Source organism: Pelmatolapia mariae, linkage group LG5 (assembly GCF_036321145.2).
Source record: "Pelmatolapia mariae isolate MD_Pm_ZW linkage group LG5, Pm_UMD_F_2, whole genome shotgun sequence".
Classification (NCBI taxonomy): Eukaryota; Metazoa; Chordata; class Actinopteri; order Cichliformes; family Cichlidae; genus Pelmatolapia; species Pelmatolapia mariae.
In genome coordinates, this window is record NC_086231.1 from 17,282,219 (window position 1) to 17,304,234 (window position 22,016).

Here is a 22,016-nt window from a genome sequence, read left to right on the forward strand (position 1 = left end):
AAGGTTCAGGAGCTTCCTAAGATGTCCTCAGCTTTCTGCAACGAGGCAGGGTGTACTTGGTAATATGAAGTCATTTGAAAGGTTGTAACTGTAACAACGGTTGTTTAGGAGACACCTGTTAAGCCTGATGCATTTTCAATCATGTTAGCCTAAAAACACTGTTCAGAACAGTCTTTAACAGCTACATATTGCAGCTAGGCAAACAGCTTTTACCTGTATGTGTCCTGCCCTCTACTAGTCATTTCTCCTTTCAGTAAACATATGGCAAGTCGCAAAATCAACTCTTTGCAGAAGGCATGCATAAACATTTTAAAAGAACAACAGATGCAGAGACATCTGACTCACTTGGCGCAGGCCAAAGTAATGATCTAAACAATACAAAATGTTTTGCGTGATGGAGGCCGCACCAGCTTGCTTTCTTCCAATCAATGCAGATGTTTATCCGCTAATCTACCAACAGCTTGGGCTGAAGTAAACATGCTGCCTGGCTCTGTTCTGCCTCAAGCATCATCAGTGCTATCAGTAATGAGGGCAGGATGAGCTACCACCTCTCCCCGTTCTCTAATAGAACATGACTGTTCTCTCTTTCCCCGTGGCTCCATTTCTGCACGAACGAAGCCCCTCTGCCACAATACCACGACCAACCGCTAAGATGGACAAACTAATTTGTCTGGGGTGGATGGTTGAAAAACAGAAGGGTGGAGAGCTGGGAACTGGTTTTCTCAGAAGAACCAGTTATGAGGTACTCAATAAAGCCCATATTTTAGAAATGAGAAGATTACCGAGAAACACAACGAAGTAAATGAAAAAAAAAAAATTCACAGAGAGACAGAAGGAAAGATGGAGCTGCTGGAGGAAAAGAGAGTAGACTGAGGCAAGCCACAGGGGAGATGGCAGCCGTGGGTGCCCTTGAAATTGCCTGACTCATTACTGCAGCAGCACGGCCATGCGTGGTGATGGCAGGCTCAGAGAGAGAGCTCGCGGCCAGGCACTGACAGTCAGAGAGTGAAAGACAGCCCTGTTTTTAAACCACCAGAGGAACACTTCAAAGGCTGGCGTGCTCATTCTCCATTTTCAAACACCACCCTGCACTAGAGCGAGGCAGACGGGAAAATGCTAATGGGTTTCTGTGATTAACCCCCGTGTTTGTGCCCCGATAAGCATATAATGCCTTGCTATAAGAATGGTGTTAATAGATAGCAGCACACAGGTACATCTGGACACCCTGAGTGACAAGTCTGTGTGGGTGAGTCAAGACTACAGTAATCATTTAATTCTTCTGCAGCGTGGGCTTCAGTCAAACTGAGACTAGCATTACTGCACAGCTGCCTGCTGTATACTCCTCACACTTATACTCTACAGCATCTATAGTGTCTGGGAAAAAGAAAACAAAACTTAAAGCTCCAAATGCATGGTTAAGCAGTGGTTGCAATCCATTTTCCTCTTTATCTGGTCCAATACAACTAGAATGTAGAGTGATAACGCATCCCTCGAGCAAGTAGACAGCAGGAAGAGTGTGTCAATCTCTGCGATGCTGTGGTTGCATACAACCCACTGACAATCTTCATCATCACAATTAAGGCAAAGTGGCTGCTGTGTCTTCCATTTTGTCCTCCACAGGAATTGACTTCCAACATTAAGGGCCACAGCAGTGTGGTAATAAGTATACAACTCTGTCCAGCACCAATCAGGGTGCAGTAATCCAGCCAACCTCTTTTTAAAATGGCTCCAGCACTCCAACATTAGCATGACTGATGCATGACTGAATTATTTCCCACAAAATAAAGCTCTTGCTCAACCTGGTTAAGGAATGAAGCTCTGTGGATAATGATATGCGGCCTTTTGGATAAACCCTTATTTGATGAATTAACCATAAAACCGACAGGGGGAAATTTTATATACATGCCATAATGAGTTGTCTGGAGTGTATTTAAATGTGGATATTTATGAGACTATCTGCGTCTCTGTTTAATGTTTTAGATTACAAGACGTTTGGAAGAATGTTGTATTAAGAGTGCTTTTTGCTCTTGTACATTTTAAATGGGTGTCCCAAATCATCCAATATGACTGCTGGAATAAAATCCTACCTAATCAGAAAGCATTAGTTCCCTGTCAAATCTCTGCTCCCTGAAGCAAATGGCAGAGCTGCAGACAAATCCTCCCAGATCCTACCTTAATGTCCTTTATGTTGAGAAAAAAAAAAAGTGTACGAGCAAGCACTTATGTGCTGAGTAAATGCCTGCCAGATGTGTACACATCACCATGCAAAAGTCAGGTGTCATATGTGTTTGTGCATTACAGATTTGGCCACAGCAGCATTTACCGGTTAAAGGATGCAAATCAGCAGGAGGTAAAGCTCTCAACGTGGCATCAAGACTCAGGGCCTGAGGTCAGCAGAGTGACATGCCAGGCTAAGGAGATTACATTCTGCTACAGACTAACGAAAGGCTGCTCTTGTGAGTAGACACTGACCAGCCAAAAACATCAGAGTTAAAGCAGTAGTGGCATGACATAACAGAAGGGTGTTCCATCTAAACCTAGTTTGAGAATAAGAAACAAAAAGGTATCTCATATGGTAATGTGTTGAGAAGAGCCTAAATAAAAATATAAGCCATGACTGACTTGACTTTAGTAAAATGAGCTATTTAAGGGTCAACTGCTCAGAAATTAGGCATTAGTTATTCTGCAAGTTTCTCCAAAATGAAAAGCTTTTTCCAAAGAAGGTCTTCTGGCAGACACACAAGAGTTAAAAAAAATGTTTGTGCTGAATGTCTTTGTATTTCATCATGAAGGTCTATTCTATGATCTGGTCTCAGTCTGAGTATGCTTCCTTCAAATGTAAAAAACTTGATTTCCTCCATCCTTAGAATGCTGATTGTGAAACACACAAATCATCAGCCTTCTGCTTTCTGGAAAGCTGTGATAAAAAGATTACTGAGGAAAAAGAGGTGGCATCCACTTGCAGGGTGATGAAGATGTTGACTTAACCTAAATTCAACCACTGCTGGGAAACTGGACAGTAATGCTGAACTATTACGACTGACAGTAAGTTTGACTTTCATTTTCCCCCAAGAACAAAATCATAACCAAACTAGGGAAACTCTCCTTGCACTCTCTCCAGAAGATTTCTGTAAGAATTCAAAACGACTTCGGCAAAGACTTTGCTAGCCTCTCCAACATTTCAACATAATGAGGCAAAGCTTTGGCACTCGGCCTACCAAATCCTTTTCCCATATCTAAACAGTTCCCCACTCTACAAAAACTCTAACATTTATTTTAAATACACCATCATACTGGCAGGGCATGTGCCCCTTTGGTCATGACTGTCAAAACACTGGATGTGATCTCTGCTGCATTTTAACACATCCTCGCCATGTTGTTTTGGCATTTAGTGAAACACTGCCGAGCCTCACGCTAAAAGTGACGTTTAAGCCTGCAGGCATAGCTCTCGCATTTGTTTCTGTTTGACACTCAGCTCCTATCTGCTCACTGCAAAACAAATAAATAACATGGAAAATGTGCAAGTTGTTCGTCTGATATAGATGAGGCATGATGTAACGAGCCACGGACTTGCAGATCTACAAATACGAGTTTGCCAAGATCATCATGGGACATGCTTGTGTCTGATGGGGCCACTGTGTGCGCATACTCTCTTTCAGTATTGTGGATCTGGGAAGCCTCCAAGTCTCCTGCCAGAATGCAAAATGCCAGATCGCCACCATGAAAAGAACTCCAAGCAGAGGGACAAGCCGGTGTCCAAGAAAAGAGAAACATCTTGTGTTGGGCCTAATTACTTCTGCTCCAAGATTACACAGTTTTGACCTTTCTCAAGCTTCCAGCACACAGCCTGATTGGAAACTGATGAGGACACAGCACTGTTAATTATATTTAATGCAGAACAAGGAAGGGAAAATGTAGCTATTTACTATGCACAAACTGCCTAATTATGTTTCCTTGTAACCCTCACAAACACCTTGATCATACAAATTGGTTTTAATCCAATTAAGTACTTTTTTCCCCAGTTAAAGAGGTCTCCACAGATTTTACAAGCCAAAGTCTGTTTAAAGCTCTTGGGGAATAAGTGAAAAAGTTCCATGAAGACATTTGGAGCTCCAGAAGTAGCTGCACAAAGTCAAGTGATGACACTTGAGTCAGAGTCTGTTATGGTTAAAATCTGGGAATGTGAAGACAGAAAGAAGTGAACTTACCTGACAAGACTTCCTCATCTCTGCTGCTACAAGTACAACATATCCAACTGAACTGATGGTCAAGTGCAGTGCCAAATTATTGTAAATGGACAAATGAGTTGGGGTGTGTTATCTGAAAATCCGCTACTGTGGATTATGTACAACAGTAGATACACTATGGGTGACATTTTAAGAATTATAAGAAGTGAAATGGGAAAGCATAAAGCCAATCACATCGTTTTATCCATCCATGGCAAAAGTTGAGGTTCATAAAGGCTTCAAGTGTGGTGGAAAACATATCTCCTGATGTAAGAATGTGAATGATAAACCAAGAAAATGGTAAATGCACAATGTGAAAGTGGAGAGCAATTCTTTAAGTGCACTAACGTTGATGAAACCATAAATTTGTAAATACCATTAACGCCACTCTCCCTATTCTTTATTCCCTTTATTCGTAAGGGGTTGTCTGACTGCTGGGATTTTCTCTGTATTATTGCATCATATTTTACAGTACAAAATACATAAAATTTAATATGTTTAATTAGCGTGGCAAAATTACCAAATGTACTTAGTTTTTGTTTTAAATCAGATTTGACTTCTGAATTTGCATGTTTTGGTGATCAATGCAATATAGATTATGCCCTGGTTTTAGTTTCACCGAAAATAACTGCCTTACCTAGATGGCTGCCAAGTGGCAAGACTTGCTACTAGAAAGACTTTGACCCAACGCAGCTTGGAGGCAAGTGGTTGCTGGCTAAGTGAAACTGATCACAAGGAAGTATGTGGTGCTGGTTGGGACAAAATTATTTCCCTAGAATCCAGTGGTTGAAGTAGCAGCAGAGATGTGAATCACCACTTCCACTGAAAACTTTCAAAAGGCAGTCATCAAACATGTGATGCAGATGCAGAATTGGGCCTTTATTTGCTAGTTAAACTGACAGTCTCGATGTTCAGTCAACTATATGCATAGTTAGTAATATAATCACAGCTAAATCTGTGGACAGAGTTGTGGGCAGGCAGACTGCAAACTAATAACATAAGGAAGTTTTGAATATTCAAGGTGGAAGTCAAAAATAAAAGACACATTGTGTTATTTGGCAATTTTTTTTTTTAATTCACTTGCAGTCTGCATATAACCCTTCTCACTCATTAACAGTACCACACCACAATGAGCTTGCCAATGTCAAAGTCATACTTTCAGGAGAGTGTCTGAGGTCAGCATCATGAATAGTCAAAGGCTGAGACCATCTCGCTGATAGACTTCCCCTGAGGGGATTAATAGTTTTTCTGCTCCTGACTGAAATTCCAATTCTAAAAAGAAGAACAGTAAGCCTCAGCGTAAAAAATAAAGTATACAGCAAAAGCGGCATCACGAAGTTAGAGCCAGACACTGAAACCGAAAACTCAGACTTCATTAGTGATATATCCAAAAGAGACTTGAGGTTTTGGTTTGAGATGCACTGAAAGACAGTGAAACCTCAAAAACCCCACCGAGTAACTATAAATCTCTTTTATCAGAAACCTCACTGTGCTCACTATCAAGAAAACAAAGTGTTTTATGTTACATACTGCAGATATGAACATCTACACTGGCAACAGCAGGCATGAGAACGGAAAGGAACTCCATAACATTAGACTGGAATGTGTTGCTCTGTATACTGGAGCAGAGAAGGAAAAGGATTAGGAGCTTTGTTTCACAGTTATTGGATTTTGGCTCAGTGGGAATGGAAATACCCAAATGGTGAAGGGAACGCAAACACTGAACTATTCTCGTTAATGTGGAAAACATGACTCAGGGTAAACGCAAATGACACATTAAACACACGCTTTATTGAGAAGTTCATTTCTTCACAGTTACAGTCAATTAGTTCCTAATATTCTAGATTTAAATGAATCACTGAGGTAGGTTTTTTTCCCCCTCTCCTGTTTTCAAGCATCTGTTAGTTGCTGATGTCAAGATCTCTAAAATCAAATTTCCCCTTTAAATTTTAAATTATTTGGGGTCTTTGAAAGCAAAGAGATGACAAGAGATAGGGAGAAAGAGAAATGAGGTTGATGTGCAATAAGGGCCCCTTGCCAGATCTGAAATGTGGATGCTGCATGTCTAACTAATCTAAATGCTTTTTTCCTGGAATATTTCCAGGACTTTAATTAGTAATGTGAAAAAAAAAGCCATGCGTTTCTGCGTAGAGAAGCACTTTACCTAAGCAGGAAAGGTCCCCAACCGATTCGAGATCACCCTGGCGATATGAACTTTATTTGCAAGTTTGTTTGTTTCTTTTAAAGGAGAAACTGCCAAACCAGAGGCATAACAATAAAGAAGCAGACAAAGACACTGACAACACAAAACTAAACTTAATTAAATAAAAAGGTGTTACATAACTAACACGTACTTGTATTAAAAAAAACAAAACAAAACAAACAACCCCCACCCCAAAAAAACAGGAAGTCCGAAAAAGTAAAGAAGTTTAAAAAAAAATCTAAATGAATCAGATTTGTCTTATTCTCTTAACTTCCTTGAACACACCTAAAGAGTGACTGCTTCTTTCAATTTCTTTGTGATTCATTCCAGGCAGCAGGGGCTGCATTCGTAACCATCATTTCAGTTCAGTTCGAACCAAGAAATGAAACTATTAACCTCTGATCATAACGGGACTTATAAACTGGAATCTCATTATGATTTCAGGTCAGTGGACTTGTGGGCATCAGGGAGAAGCAAATTAGATGTGCCTCATTCATCAGCACCTGCTGTACCTGAAACACTCAAAAGCAAAAAGCACCAAATCCCCAAACTGCTTCAGTGCAGCTTCTCTGGGCAGGAGTGGACTTAATGCTGAACTGTCTGGGCAGCTCCCACGGGGTGAAAGAGTCTGAACGTGGAGCAGAGTGCTCATGGGTTTTAAGAAAATGTCAGCCTCGCTCTTGCTAATGAGCTGTCAGAGTGTGTGCGCTATGACTGACCTGTATTTCCTCGTAAGCCTCGTCGATAGTGGTTACTTGGTGCTGCTCATGTAGCGCCGGCTCGTCGCAGAAGAAACACACGAGGCTTTTGTCGGTGAGGCAGAAGAGCTTGACCTTCTCGTGGTCCTTGCAGGGGTAGGAGCTCCTCTGTGCGTTAAGGATGGCGTCCAGTGGGAAGGCTGAGTAGCGCTCCACAATGTTGGACAGCTTGAGACTTGGCGAAAGTAGTGGATCGGTGAAGGTCCTCCGGCACTCGGGACAGTCCCGCGCTCCGTGAGGCTCCTGTCTGCTCCAGTGCTCGGTGATGCACTTTCTGCAGAAGTAGTGCTCGCAGCCGAAGCTGACGGGGTCCTGGTAGATGCTGAGGCAGATGGAACACAGAAGCTCGTCCTTCAGAGAGCAAGCCATTTGCAAAAACTGACACTGAAAGGCATCTAAGAGGGCAACGTCGTGGAGCAGAGTATGCGTGGTTCAGTTTGTAAGGACGTGGTTCACTGCCATGTGGGAGTTGACTTCAGGAATCCTGAGATTATCGTCTCTGTTGGGGTGTAAAAACAATAAACAAAAAGACAATAAGGCGCCTCAAACCTTTAATCAGCCAAACCCTAAATAAGTTATGTGAAGACATTCTTTTGGTTACACATTAACAAAATCAACTTCAACAACAACCCTTTAATATTTAATCTAGAACACAAGAGCTTCTAGTAAGCTGTAATAGCTCTGTACAAACTGATTACACAGGCTAAATATGGCTTTTTAGATTAGTATAAAAAAAATGACACAAAGAAATCACACTTTCCAGTTTCTCAGATTGGATATTTGCTTGTGATTTTAGTATTTTATTGCAGTGTACCAAGTATCCTTTTATCCAGGAGCATTTAGCACATCGATTAATTTGAAATCAACCGCACATTCATGGATAGTGAATACAATTATCCTGACTTTATTTTAAAGCACTTCAAAATCTCATGCCCTAATGAAGGCGGTGGACATAACTTTAAACAAAGCCCTTTAATAATATGGCAGTAGCATGTACCACCTTTTTAAAGCAGTCCTTTTTGTTCTCATAATACAACGCCTGCTCTTTGCTTTCACTTTGTGAGCTTCCTCTTTACCTGGGGAAACACCTGACGTACATTAACGTTTCTACCAAACTAGTTCTCTACTTTGCTGCACCCATTTCCTCGCTCTTTGAAACGGATTTGCTCATTTCTAATGGAAACAGTTTGCAGCAGTCAACCAAACCAACAGGCAAACACCTGCAGCAGTCAGTATTATCTCCGCTGCCTGTCCACCTCCTTCCCCGGTGTTAAGAAGCTGCCTTTTAAATACCCTCCCGTAAAGGGCTTCAAGATCCCGTGCTGCTCTTTTATTTAATTCGCACCATCTATCACAAACTATCGGACCAACATATGAGCTGTTGCTTAGGATACATACACATTATATAACATATTTCATCCACCTTACTTGCTGGCAGGGACTGTAAACATAAGCGACCAGGACCACGACACCGCCAACCACAGCGGGAGGAGATAGGGGACACAAAAGAGGCATAACACTGATTTAATTAGCCGCATAATTAGAAAAGTGTATGTGGGAATCTATACGGGAGGTTGAGGCTTCCCAAAAATGCCCATTATTAATAGAAGAAACGAATTAAAACAGCAAAAAAAAGCCTAAACTCACCAGCCTTGGCTCAACGACATCAGCGGCTCCAACGCAAGTGTCTTTCAGGAAGGGAGCAACACACAGCGGCAACGGATGCAACCAACTGTACCGAAAAATTAGGGGGGCCGGGGACTCGACCGCACACAGTGTTCGGAAGAAAGATACTTGTCATCTATGACTAACATTTGGAAGATAATGAGAGTAATTTATATGTAGCGTGGTAATTTAAATGATTATCAAGTTGAGTACGAGACAAGGAATAAAACTGTGTAAAGTTTTATCCCCCTCTCCTAATGAATCGATTCGTACTGCCTCTCTCTTCGTTCACAAGCTGCTGCTGCTCAGCTAATTACAGGAAAGAAATACACAGAAATCAACCGTTAGCGACTTTTTTTGTAGAGCAAATTGCCTGACTTAAAAAAAAAAGTTCAGCAACTGCCATGAAAAGTAACTGCCACTTCTAACTGAAAACAATTTTATTAGTCAAAGGAGAGACATGTTGTAGTGTCCAACTTCGACCAGCAGGTGTCAGAAGCGTCCGCAAAAAAAACTACCCTAATCTTCAGGTTTAGGTATTGTGACAGAGGATAAGCGTTTGTTTTATCAAAAATAAACGGTTTCTTCAAGAGCTAGGGAAGAACCGCGGGTTTGGTATATTAAAGCAAAATGCAACAGTTTAGTTTATTAATACTATAAAGAAGAGTGGTTCTGCTGAGACACTGATTAGAGTAAGCAGATCCTTCCAAACTGGGACTAAAGTTAATAATGCTGAAAGGTTTGTGTAACTTAATGAAACACAAGCGAACTATACTTCTTAAAGGTTAAGGATAAATGTGCTGTATGTCATTTCAGTCCCAACTTATTCTAATCATAAATGTCTTTTTTGATGTCTTTGTAAACTTGTGCACTTCCTTTTCTATTGTGATGCCATTCAGAGCAGCTCTTTCCTTTCTTGGCTCTGTTTGTTTTGTTTTTGTTTTTGTTGTTGTTTGTTTTTTTGGCATGCTCACTTTTGTAAACTAGAGCCAAACAAAATCTGGGACAGGGACCCACATATAAAAGTGGGTCACTTGGTCACCCATGTATCATGAATATGTATAATATGTGTAACTGTGTGCTTCTGGATCTTGATTTATACAGATTTAGCTAAATTTTATTATATTTTCTTCCTAAGGTGTCTTGATATATTAGTTCAGAACCTAAAGGTGTGTGTTATGTGTTATATATATATATATATATATATATATATATATATATATATATATATATAAATATATAAAAAAGACACCCCATTAAATAATCAGCTCTTTATTAAGAACTGTTCACATATCAATGTCTAATCATGTTTTCATGTATTACTGGAAAAGAAAGGGACTTAACTGCAATTAAACAACAAAAATTAACATTTTGTTACACATAAAAAAAAAGATATGAACAAAAATGTGTATTTTAATGGAGAAAAAAGTTAGGACACCCTACCCCCTAATAACTAGTGTTGCCCCCTTTGGCTGATATAACTTCAGTGAGACACCTTTTGTAGCCTTTTACCGGTCTCTGACATCGATTAGAAGAAAGTTTGCCCCACTCCACAACGCAGAATTCTTTCAGCTGGGGGTTTCTTGCATGTACAGCCCGTTTCAAGTCACCACACAGCATTTCAATGGGATTAAGATCAGGGCTTTGACTTGGCCATTCCAGGACTCTCCACTTCTTAGTTTTTAGCCAGTCCTTGGTGGATTTGCTGGTATGCTTTAGGTCATTGTCATGTTGCTGTCTCCAGTTCCGCTTCAGCTTTAATTGGTTTTTTTTTTTGTTTTACAGATGGTTTCACATGTTCTTCAAGCACCCTCTGATACACAGTCGAATTCATGATGGATTCTATGATGGTGAGCTGGCCAGGTCCTGCTGCAGCAAAGCATCCCCAAATTATGATACTGCCACATCCATGCTTCACAGTTGGTATGAGGTTCTTTTCTAGGAAGGCTGTATTTGGTTCACGCCAAACATGTCTACTGTTCTGGTGTCCAAATAATTCAATTTTAGATTCATCAGTCCAAAGAACATTATTCCAGAAGTCATTGTCTTTGTCACTCTGGCAAACTTCAGTCTGGCCTTAATGCTTCTCTTAGAGAGTAAAGTTTTCATCCTTGAACACCTCCCATAAAAGTCAAACTTGTGTAGTCTCGTTCTGATAGTAGAGTCACGCACTTTCACATCGACAGTAGCCAGAGCCTGCTGTAGTTCCCTGCTACTCTACACCAACCCCACTACACCAAGATGCCACACCAATAAAAGCACTGTAGAGGAAGTAAACAACAGTGATTATCTTATTAGAATGCAATGTTCTTCAGGGAAACCTTGGTTCCTGGCATTCGTGTGGATGTTTCTTTGACACATAACAAGTGCCCAAACATTGTTGCGAACCAAGCAAGCAATGAACACCTCATACAGCATTACAAAAGTAAATATATGACCTGTAATAGGGTACTGTTTCCATTTTTGAAAATAGAAATACTAATATAGTTTTAAATAGTTTCAGAGGCGAGTGAAATGAGCTCAAAGAAAAAGTCAAGCTTTGTTTTTTTGCGCAGTTTGTCAAATCAGCAAAATCTTCTGTCTTTCACATTTGTTTAAAATGTTAAAGAATAAAACGAGAAATGGAAGACTTCTGACCGAGAACATAAGGCACCAGGCAGACAGAGAAAGCGCAGCAGCAGATTGGACTGAATAATTGTGAACAACATCAAGCAGAGCAGGTGTGAAACAGCAGCAGGGATAACTTCTAGGATAAATGAGACTTATCAAATGCAAGTCTGTTTACAGGACATTTAAAGTAGAATCAAGGAATTTGGATAAAAAGGATCTGTGATGTTTAAAACTCAGAAATTATGGCTATGATTTTCAAACAGACATGTACTGTTGTTTGTTTTTGTAGTGGTGTGAGTGAGCTTGTATGTATCGATGGTACTATGATGTAGAAATTATGAAGTGTAAATGTTTGGATGCAAACTTAAATCAGCCAAATACATAAATAAAAATACACCTTTTATCTACATTGTATCTGCATACCCCTCTGAAATCCTTTGCTATAACCCGATATACACCCCCTAGAAATGTAACTACACGTCGACTCTCACTGACATCTTGGTTAGGTACACCTCTTCAACTCCTGATTAGCCGATTACATGGCTTGATCTCAGTGCATTTGGTCGTTATGGTCAATATGACTTGCAGAAGTTCAAGCCAGACATCACAAGGAGAAGAAAGGTGATTTACGTGACTATTAATGTGGCATATTTGTTGGTGCCAGATGAGCTGGTCTGATTATGTTAGAAACTTTTGATGTACTGGGAATTTCCCACAGAACCATCTCTTGAGTTTACCGAGAATCATCTGAAAAAACAAAACACCCAGCCAACAGCAGTTCTCTCGGTGAAAATATCTTGTTGATGCAAGAGGTGACTGGCCAAATTGTTTTGAGCAACTAGGAAGGCAAAAATAAGTCAACCACTTGTTACAACCAAGGTTGTAACCAGAAGAGCATCTTTGAATGTACACCACGCCAGTCTTTGAAGCAGATGGGTTACAGTAGCAGAAAACCACAGTCTGTAACACTCTTGTCAACTAAAAACAGGAAACTGAGGCTAGATTGTGTATGCACTAAGCAAAATTAGACAAGAAAAGATTGGAAAGATGTTGCCTGCTCTGATTCTCAATTTCTGCTACGGCATTCAGATGGTACGGTCAGAATTTCGTGTAAACAACTTGAAAACATGGATCCAACCTGCCTTGTATCAATGGTTCAGGGTGATGGTGATTGTATCATGGTGTGGGGGATATTTTCTTGGCACACTTTGTGCCCCTTAGTACAAACCGAGCATTGTTTAAAGTCCACAGTCTACCTGAGTGTTATAGCTGACCTTGTCCATCCCTTTAGGAACCCATGGTACCAATTTATGTAGGCTTCTTCCAGCAGGATAATGCACAAACTTCAAATCATCAAGATCATCAGATCTGAATCCAACAGAGCACCTTTGGATGTGGTAAAACAGGAGATTTGCTTCATGGACTCTAACATGACAAATCTGCTGCAACTGTCACACAGTTGCTTCAGTGGACCAAAACATGAATTAAATCTCTGAGGAATGTTTTAAGAGAATTAAGACGGTTAAGACAAAAGGGATTTAACATGGTACTAGCAAGGTGTACCTAATAAAGCGTCTGATGAGCGTATGTGACCGAAGTCGATCTTCAGCCCCCTGTTGTAGAAATATTTTGCAAATGAGGAAATTAAATTCACAGAATATCCCACAGAGCACATGCAGCATAGAGAAGCATGAATGAGCGGATATCTGTGCCCTCTGTCACATGGAGGAAACCACAGCTATTTCAACTAGTTGACTTCATGGCCCAATATTGTCAAGTTTCTGCAAACTGCAAGGAACCCAGCCTAGTTTCTGAAACACTGTGACTGAACTCTTTAGGGCAGCCTCTGCTGTATGACCAAAGTTTTTTCTTGCATATGTATTTTTTTTTATATAATTTAAAGTGTAGCTGTGCCATTTTGCTTTAAAATAATTTGCTTAATCTTTGACATTTTGTCATCTAGTGCAATTGACCTACATTTTTTTAAAGTGTGGTTTTGGTATCCAAACACATTTTTGAGGCTACCTTACACGTAATACACATAATACAGTGATGTGTGGTATCTTAACAAAAGAAAATGATTCTTTCAGCAAAACTCTACACACAAGATATGCATTTTACAACAAACATTGGATATAGATGTAATATATTATGATGACTGTAGACTACACCTCTTTCCATATTTACATTTTTATTTCCAGCACGGCTTATATATATTTATATATACACATATATACAAATATTAACAATAAGTAACAGTTTCTGTCTTCAAAGCGGAAATAGTTGTGTACCTTAACATCAGTCTTTCATGCATATGAGTCTTGCTTTGTGTGCTCGGTGCAGTAATTGGAACTCTCCGGCACTGACATTAGTGACTGTTTGCCATCTTCTTGCTGTGGGGTGCTAAAGGACTCCTCTTCCTCTCCATAGGGGAGCTTACAGTCAGGTTTTATCAAGTCAGCGGGTATGAAAGCTGGTGTCCCACAGGACCCGTTTCCTATGTGCAAAGTGATGTTAACGTTGACGTGTGGGCTGGTAGTCATGGGCGTGATGATCTGAGGGCTGCTGGGCTGAGAGGACGTCTGTGTTTGGATACTGGGCTGTGATGCAGCAGATTCTATGTTGGAGTGTAAAGTCATGGGCTCGGACAGAACAGACAATGGATTGTCAAGAGCAAAAGTGGAATGTAAAGGGCTGATGGATTCCTGGCTGCTGCAACCATCAGTTCTAGTTAAAGTTTCGGTATTGGTTGTGCAGTGACTGTGGTCACTGCTGGCTTCCCCTTTTTCTAGCAGGCACTCATTTTCTTGTGATGCAACTTTGAATAAAGCCAGCTGAGTTTTCCCAGTGTATTTCTGCAGGGAGGAAGAAAAAGAGAAGTTCATTTCCAGCGGATTTTTAAAAAAATCACAAACACTGAGCTATTCTGCCATAAAGACTACTTTTATGGTACCTGTAAAGCTCAGTTTTTATTGATGCTTTTATTGAATGTCGCACTGTGGTTACAGTTAGCAGTGGTGTTGTACTGGACTGGATTATATCAATAAACGGGCAAATGGGAATGTTACATGATTTAATTGTTGTAAAACTGAACACAATGAACTTTAAAAGGGGGAGAATAAATGGCAGTGATCTTGTACTGAATTGCAGTAGACCACAGAGGATGTGTACTTTACTAAATGTAGGGTGTATTCAGTATGAAAGATAGAAAGCCGAGACTTACTTCGTCAGCAGTCTCACAGTTTCCGTTTGCATCCACCTTAGGAGATAAACTTGCAGTGTCTAAGAAAAAAGAACAATGGTTGTAAGTAAGAGAGGGAAAGTGTAATAAAAACTGTTCCTTGTAAAGAACTTAAAAAGTAACTGGTCCTTGTCATTCTGTAATGTAACTCAGAAATAAACATAATGCCTATAAAAGCATATATTTACCTTTCTTGCAGATTTTTTGATAATAACATAGCAGAAAAAGGATGAGGATGGGGATGATGATGACAAGGAATCCAGTGACAGAAGCAATTAATCCAACTAAGAGAGGTAAGCAGAGATACATCTCAGAAGAAGCAAGAACAAGAGCACTTTTGAAATACTTTTCATACACAGCTGTTTTCTTATGAGTAGTCTGAAAGTTAGTCAGTTATAGTACCATATTTGCTGTCAGGTGGTGGGGTCAGTAGGCTTGTTATTAAATAGGTGGAGGGTTCTTCTGAAACTGAGGCAGACTGTGTGGTGCTTCTTAGCAGAGACGTCGAGCCTGAGCTTGGTGCAACTGTGGTCGTGCTTGTGCTTGGAGTTGTACCGACACTCTTCTTGTGATTGTCAGCTGTTGTCAACTGTGAGTACAGTTCACACACATTGTCTGATTTAGTATCGCCTTCTCTAAGAACAGCCCTCCCATTGCAGCTGAAGAGAGCAAAGAGAAGGGTCAGCAATTTGAGTTTGGAACACCTTTGGGGAAACACTGTAGCTCTCCTTCACTCACTCTGTGTGGGGCTGGCAGGGGTCAATGAAGGAGGCTTTGTCAGAGAACGTGCCTTTGGGACATTGTTTACACTTCACATCTGAATTTGGTGTGCCTGGCAACAACAGACAAACATTTAATTTAATGACGTGTTTCACTTTATGACTTGTATTGTATGGAACGTGTTACAAAAACAACATTAATAAAAGCATTGGCATATTGAGACTTTGTGGGAAATATCAGAGAGACTGAATAGAAATCTGTAGAAAAAAATACTGTAGCTGTGAAGAGTGCATCTGACCCACTGTCCCGAAAAAAGCAGTCACATGAGCACAGTATACCAGCAGATGTATTGCAGGAAGGATAAAGGTCAATATACTAATAACGTCATAACATCATTTAGCATGGTATTTGTTGAGTGATTTGGTGGGATGAGCCAGAATAATTGATCATGTTGATGACTCTTGATTGATCCATAAATGAATCTGTAACAGCATATAACTTTGCCCATGAGTGGAACAAATATAACTTTTTTGAAAAATAAAAGCTGTGAAAAGGCTGATGGGGTATTGTTGTCACACCGCTGGGTGGGCAGGTGGCGTGGATACCTAAGTTTGTGAATCCGATAACTCAAGCACAAGGTAATGTAGGAGTTTCATATTGATACCGTAGGTGTATCTACTAAAACTGTCGGAGGAGTTTGAATCTCGTCAGGTTTTCTGAAAATCTTGTGAGTGCGATGACTTCAGAACAAGGCAACGTAGGATTTTGAAACTGATATTATAGCTGTATCTACGAGGAGGCTGAGGGTTACCACTGGCCGACACCAGTATTTTTTCTATTCCAGTAACCACTAAAGTTAAAGCTATACTTAGAAAAGGGCCTGTTCTTGTTAAATCAAAACATCAACCCAGATAAGTGTGGACTGTGGGAGGAAATTAAAGCACCCAGAGGAAACTCACAAAGGCAATCAGGAGGTCTTGCTTGAGGCAAAAGTGCTAACCACTGCACCAGCATGTACCCCTCTCCTTTTATTTTTGTTATATTTTTATTAGTAGTAATTACAGAAGACCCTCACAGAAAGAAGTTGGCTCATCTGACAAATGGTACATCCTTAAATTTCAAAATATTGTTTTAAGATGTACCATAAAAACATAGTGACAAGAGAGATTTAAAAAAAAAAAAAAGTTTTACCTTTTACAGACACTCCAAAGCCAGGTTTGCATTGTTTGTATTTTCTACAGTCTGAGCAGTATGGATTGTCATATCCCATGAGGCAGAACCTCCCAGGTCTGCAAATACACTTGGACGGTGTTGTAGAGGAGCAGTTCTGTGCATACTGTAAACCTTTTTCTAGTTGAAGACAGAAAAGTATTCTTTGCTCACATCCATTGCTTGTTGGTATTAAACAAAACAATAACTGGACAAATATGAGTGTAATAACATGGAGATGTACAGTTCATCCACTGACCTTCTTTGCATTTTTGACAGCTATTACAGTTTGGATAGAAGTTAAAGTTCTCCCGATACTGATCCGGAGGACATGGTGTGCACACAGTATCGGTAGTTTCAGTGCAACGTGTGTCTCCTCGATAGCCTGTAATTATATCATTTTAGTTACTGAACTTATATATTTAATTTATAAGTTTTATATGCATTTTATTACTGCACATAGGCACCGTAACTCTACAAAAGCCTCAAAAGGGATAAAAGGATAAGTTTAATGTTATTTGTCATAGTTGTTAATTGTTCAGCCTAATAAAATCTGGTCATACTTTGATAACGTAACAGTGACACATACAATGCATTATAATACAATACTTTATACTCTGTCCCTGAGTGCATTAAGTTATTGCAACTATAGCATTTAATACACACATTTAACCGATAAAAGGCAGTCCAATAAGATGGCCGCTGCACTCACTCAGTGGTAAAGTGGGAGGTAAAACAATTAACTTCATATTGAGTGGGAGAGATGAGATTAGCGAGCATGGGAGATCAAGTTATCTCATGAGCAGGGGTGGAGCGAGGACAAAATGGCTGAAATGCTTCAAAGCAAAACTGAATTCCAGCTCAGCGTGGCCCAAATCACTGTTGTCACAGCAGGAGGTTCACAAAGCCAAAAACACACACAACCCACTGCTTAACAAAAGAGGAAATAAACAGAGGGAAATCCTTGTGTGAATGCACCTTTTGTTAGTGCAGTCATTACGAGACCCAGCCTACCTGCAGTATTAACCAACATTTTTTGTTCAGAGTCAGGGAGTACACATTTAACAAGCTGGTAGTTTTTGTTGCAGAAAGAACAAAAAAGCCCCTGTTCTCTATTCCCCAAATCACACAAAGGCCACTACTGAGTAATGCCTTAGTATTTAATATATCTGTATCATTTAAAAGAGTGTTCATTGTTACTACTTGTTGACAGGTACTACCTGTTTATGTTACAGTATACACATTGTATTTTAACTATTAAATTCTACATAGTAATAGCTTGATTTTTCATGTCTATTTCAGTTTGTAATAGATGTGGAACTGTGGAATTTTAGGAGGCTTTGTGTGTGCACCTTTCCAAATAAAGTTGGGCGATCTGTGTTTGTTACGCTGTGTTATGTGTAAGGTATTAAAATTCTGCTTTAAATCTTTAAGTAATTAACAGTATTGTGCGTTTGCTTTCCCTCGTCTCTGAGGATGAAAGAGGGTAAACAGCAGCTTATAAATACATATAATTAGTCACAGTAGGTGAAAATTTCCTTCTTTCACACCTTCACACCCAAGTTTTACTAACACGTTTCATGATATGCGTTAGTGTTCATCATATAGTGATGCAACTTTCAGTATAGCTTATGCTTGACCATTGTTTATCCAGTCTAACTGTTGTGGTGGAAAGTTTTGTAAAAAAAAAAAAATGCATCTTTGTTATGTTTACAGGACAACTCTTACCAGGGCGACACTTTGTACAGCACAGGCCATTGTGATTGTACTCTGTGTCATTGTGACACTGTCCATTTTCACTCTTGTAGGGTGTAGAGCAGACCTATGGGAAACAGACAAATACTTAAGCGCATCTCATTTTCTGCTCCTTAGATGTAGACAGCGAAGAACGCTGTAACCCTCCAACCCAGAGCCAGTAATTCAGGTAAATTTAGTAATTCTGAAGTTACTAATTTATGTGGAAAATGTATGACATTTTTGCTATAAATGTTCTCAGAAGTAGACAATAAGCGTAAACTTTAGCCAACTCAGTTAAGATAGTAATTTCAAAATCAAAGATTTAGTCACTGTCTGATATAGGAAACAGACAGGTTGAGATATAACCTGCTGTACTTTTGAGTATGTTAAATAGGAGCTTAAAGTAGAACCAGACTACCCACACCTTCGCCCACTTTTTCCTTTCTGGTAATGGTGCTGGCCCCAGTGCAGACATGGTCAAACAAGCAAACTCTTGTTCAGAATTCATAGGAAGTGACTCTTTTTTCTGCAGTATTTCTGGGCGTTTGGGCAGTGCACGCATACCAATGCTGTAACTCACATGCCATCTCTGCCTGTGCTTCTGTCTCACACACCAAAAGATAGTAAAGACTGAAGTACATTGTAGCTGCTTGCACACCTGTCCTATGCACACACAAAAAAACGTGAAACTCCCTCACCGCAGTGGCCTCCAATGACAAGCAAAATGAACGATTATGCTGACTGCAGCACTGTGTTTCTCGTATTACAGGAAACAGAGGCGGCAACCTGGAAGCGCTGGGTTCCTAAGCAGTAAATTCTTGTGTAGTGTGACCACCGGTACTACCTCGAGTCATGACAAAGGTGATTTATGAAGCACTTTGTTCTTATTTCCTGACAGTTAATCAGTGATAATAATCTGTTTTTTCCTCCTGTTCTCGGCTTCATGCCTAAAATAACTAATGATTTACAGAAATGCACAGTGATACAGGGAGATAACAGAAAGAGCTGCTCCTTCATTTCTGCAATGAGATATTCAGTCTGAAACTCCATTAGAGAGCAAGTAACCGAAACCAAACATTCATACAGGTTCACCACAGCACAACCTATTCATTAAAATTCCACGGTAAAACTTACTGTAATATAATCACATTGATACAGATTATTAAGAAATGCTTTAAAAGAAATGAAAAACTCTCCGTTTGTTGGTTTCAGGACAGGTGATCAGATTAAACAATATACAGAAACACGTTAAAAAGGTTAAATTACATGACAGAAGTTAGACATCTACATTAAATCTTTAATGTTAATGACGGTCTTTCAGTGATTTCAGAGAACTGCGTCTTTAGTTCCTTTTCCACTTAAACTGTCCCTCTGGTCATTAGCTGAATCCCACTGCACTGGTATTCATCCAGTCTGCGATGAACAGTACAATCAAGCATGACAGACTTAAAGACAGCGACAAAGCCTACCTTGATAGTTTGGGCACACAGCAGAAACAGCAGTAAAAGTGTGTCCTTCATTGCTTCTTTAAAGTAAACCACAGAGGAGACGAGTTGGCAGCCAGCGTGCGCACTGTACTTTTCATTTCTAGGCGGGTCAACACTCATTGTGCTCATGTGTAAGCAGGAGCAGTTTCCTTGAACTGAGTTAAGTAGTTGGAGGAAGGAAACCAGTAACACGCATTCACATATCTGTGAAAACCTAATACGAAGTGGTACAGTTCATGTTTAAAAAGCGATGTTGGACTCCCACATGTTTACATATGATATCCGTTATAAATGCGCTGTATAAGATTTGTTTACCTGGGGAAGAATTCAGTGTCTGCTAAAAGAGTAAGATTTACTCCAGCTGCTGGCTGTGCCATAAGGAAACAATGGTGTTTATGGATAATATTTCTTTCATGTTAAAGTAAAATTTAGACTTCTACAAAGAAATGTCTGCCTATGGACAGAACACCAGTATGAATAGGTAATAATTCATTTAGTACATATGAAAAGGGGTCGTTAAGTCAGTAACATGATGTGCCAAATAGTTTGTCACATAAAAAAATTAAGAAATAGACCTTGGAACAACAGCTTGGAAGTCATTTTTAACCCACATCTTTTCGCATTATGTAGATTTGCTAAGTGGTCTTTACTAGTTTCAACAAGAAGGTAGGGCTTTATTATCAGTATCTGAGTGAAAAGACATTAGATCTGGCATTCTCAGCTACTAAGTTCTATTTAGTCATGTAAACAAAGAGTTTTATTCAGCTAAAATGCATGTGACATTAATGTTTAGCTATAAGCATTAAATTTGCTGATGTGCATTGAGATGAGGATTGTGTGTCTGTTGCCCTTCAACGCTCAAACTTAAATCAGCATAAATGCACCAGAATTACTTCCCACTTATCGTGGTTACATCTGCCTAATTATGCTGCTTTAAATTCAAACTCAGCAATCAAGTTCTGCTGCTGAGGGCTGTACTGCAAAATAGCATTTGGGACTTAGCAGGGTTACTTAAGGTTCAGCCCTGAGTTTTTAGTGTCACAAAGATTGTTGGAAGATAATGAAAAACATCGTGTTGGAGTTGTAAGACTCAAAATAAGGACATTGTCCTAAAACCTAAGTTTTGATATTTGTTACCCTATATACATTTGTAAGCCTGCTTACAAGTTTGAATTGTGCTTTTGTATTTGTTCAGTCCATTTAACACGACCAGGGTTAGGGCTGAAAGAGCAAGCCTAATCTTGTCTTACCTGCCATAAGACTAGCATAATTTAAGCAACAACACACTAGATACAATATGTAATTATAGTCAGATTCACCTGTGCCTTAATGAAGGCGTAGTGATTCTGGTAAACGTTAGGTTTTGTTGTCAGCTTTCCTTTCCGGTTGTAAATGGACTTTATCTGTATCTTTATCATTTGTCTAGTCTAAATCACAATTGCATTGCTTTTAGCCTGTATTATGCCAACAGCATACTTCTCCATGTGGTTGGTAGACTAGATCGGGAGATCTTGGATCAGCTTATGGAGCTGAAAACTACTTTAATTTTAATCATTTAATAGGATTTTTGATGTTTGGGGAAAAATTGACAGGCAATAAAAAGTTAAGCGCTGTGTCAACAATTCATTCAAAAAATAGAAGTGCTGAAAAAAATATGTATTGAAGTCACCTTTAAAACAGGAAGTGAATGCCCTAGATTTCTTTATACACAGCAACCTAGATGCACAGCCGTCTATAGAGCACAGCTTGCAAATTATATGGGTCAAATGTAATGGCTATTGTACTACCTAATTTACTCAAAGGATTGATGTGGATAGATATGCGTCGCTAGACTTATAGTTTTGTCACACGAATAAAGATTTTTAAGTTCCTTTTTAATGATCTAAAAAAAGAAACCAGAAACACAGGTTCAACTCTGTGGCTGCTAGTTGACATTGCTCAAGAGTCTTTGGGTGAGACGTTCCCAGCTTGATCTCTCTGTGGAGACATGGAAATAGTGAAAGGCAGAGAGGTTTGTTTTATCATACTTTACACCTCAACTGTTTTATTCTTGTTGAGACATGTTTTCTGCTATGACACTGAATGCGTTTGTGCTTTGCCCAGTCTAATGCCCCTATGCCGCAGTGTTTGTTCCTGTGTGAGAAGTTGACATTTCATAAT

At 39.6% G+C, this 22,016-nt stretch overlaps 2 protein-coding genes across 2 annotated transcripts in view; both read right to left on the bottom strand.

The window, feature by feature from the left end:
- trim62.1 (tripartite motif containing 62, tandem duplicate 1) overlaps positions 1 to 8,924 on the bottom strand; it is a 35,365-nt gene extending 26,441 nt beyond the window's left edge. The window contains exons 1-2 of the mRNA XM_063473946.1: positions 8,835 to 8,924; positions 7,149 to 7,686 (exon numbers count right to left, since the gene is read on the bottom strand). Of these exons, the coding sequence (XP_063330016.1) occupies positions 7,149 to 7,556 (408 nt within the window). The 5' untranslated portion in view covers positions 7,557 to 7,686; positions 8,835 to 8,924. The remainder of the gene's footprint in view (positions 1 to 7,148; positions 7,687 to 8,834) is intronic.
- Positions 8,925 to 13,643: 4,719 nt separating this feature from the next.
- On the bottom strand, positions 13,644 to 19,941 carry tnfrsf1b (tumor necrosis factor receptor superfamily, member 1B). The gene is made up of 9 exons (XM_063472987.1): positions 19,839 to 19,941; positions 18,361 to 18,454; positions 16,892 to 17,017; positions 16,615 to 16,773; positions 15,442 to 15,535; positions 15,106 to 15,362; positions 14,892 to 14,987; positions 14,686 to 14,744; positions 13,644 to 14,317 (listed from the first exon to the last, which is right to left on the bottom strand). The coding sequence occupies exons 1-9, from the start codon at positions 19,887 to 19,889 to the stop codon at positions 13,769 to 13,771; spliced, it is 1,485 nt and encodes a 494-aa protein (XP_063329057.1). The 5' UTR covers positions 19,890 to 19,941; the 3' UTR covers positions 13,644 to 13,768.
- Positions 19,942 to 22,016: the final 2,075 nt, after the last annotated feature.

Bases quoted from the DNA above. Each gene is read 5' to 3' on its own strand.
- tnfrsf1b (XM_063472987.1), bottom strand. From the start codon at position 19,889: ATGAAGGACACACTTTTACTGCTGTTTCTGCTGTGTGCCCAAACTATC. The intron at 15,536-16,614 runs GTAAAACTTTTT...TGTTGTTGCCAG, and splicing joins CTTTGGAGTGTCTGTAAAAG to GCACACCAAATTCAGATGTG. The intron at 14,988-15,105 runs GTACTATAACTG...TACCTCTCTTAG, and splicing joins ACCACCTGACAGCAAATATG to TTGGATTAATTGCTTCTGTC.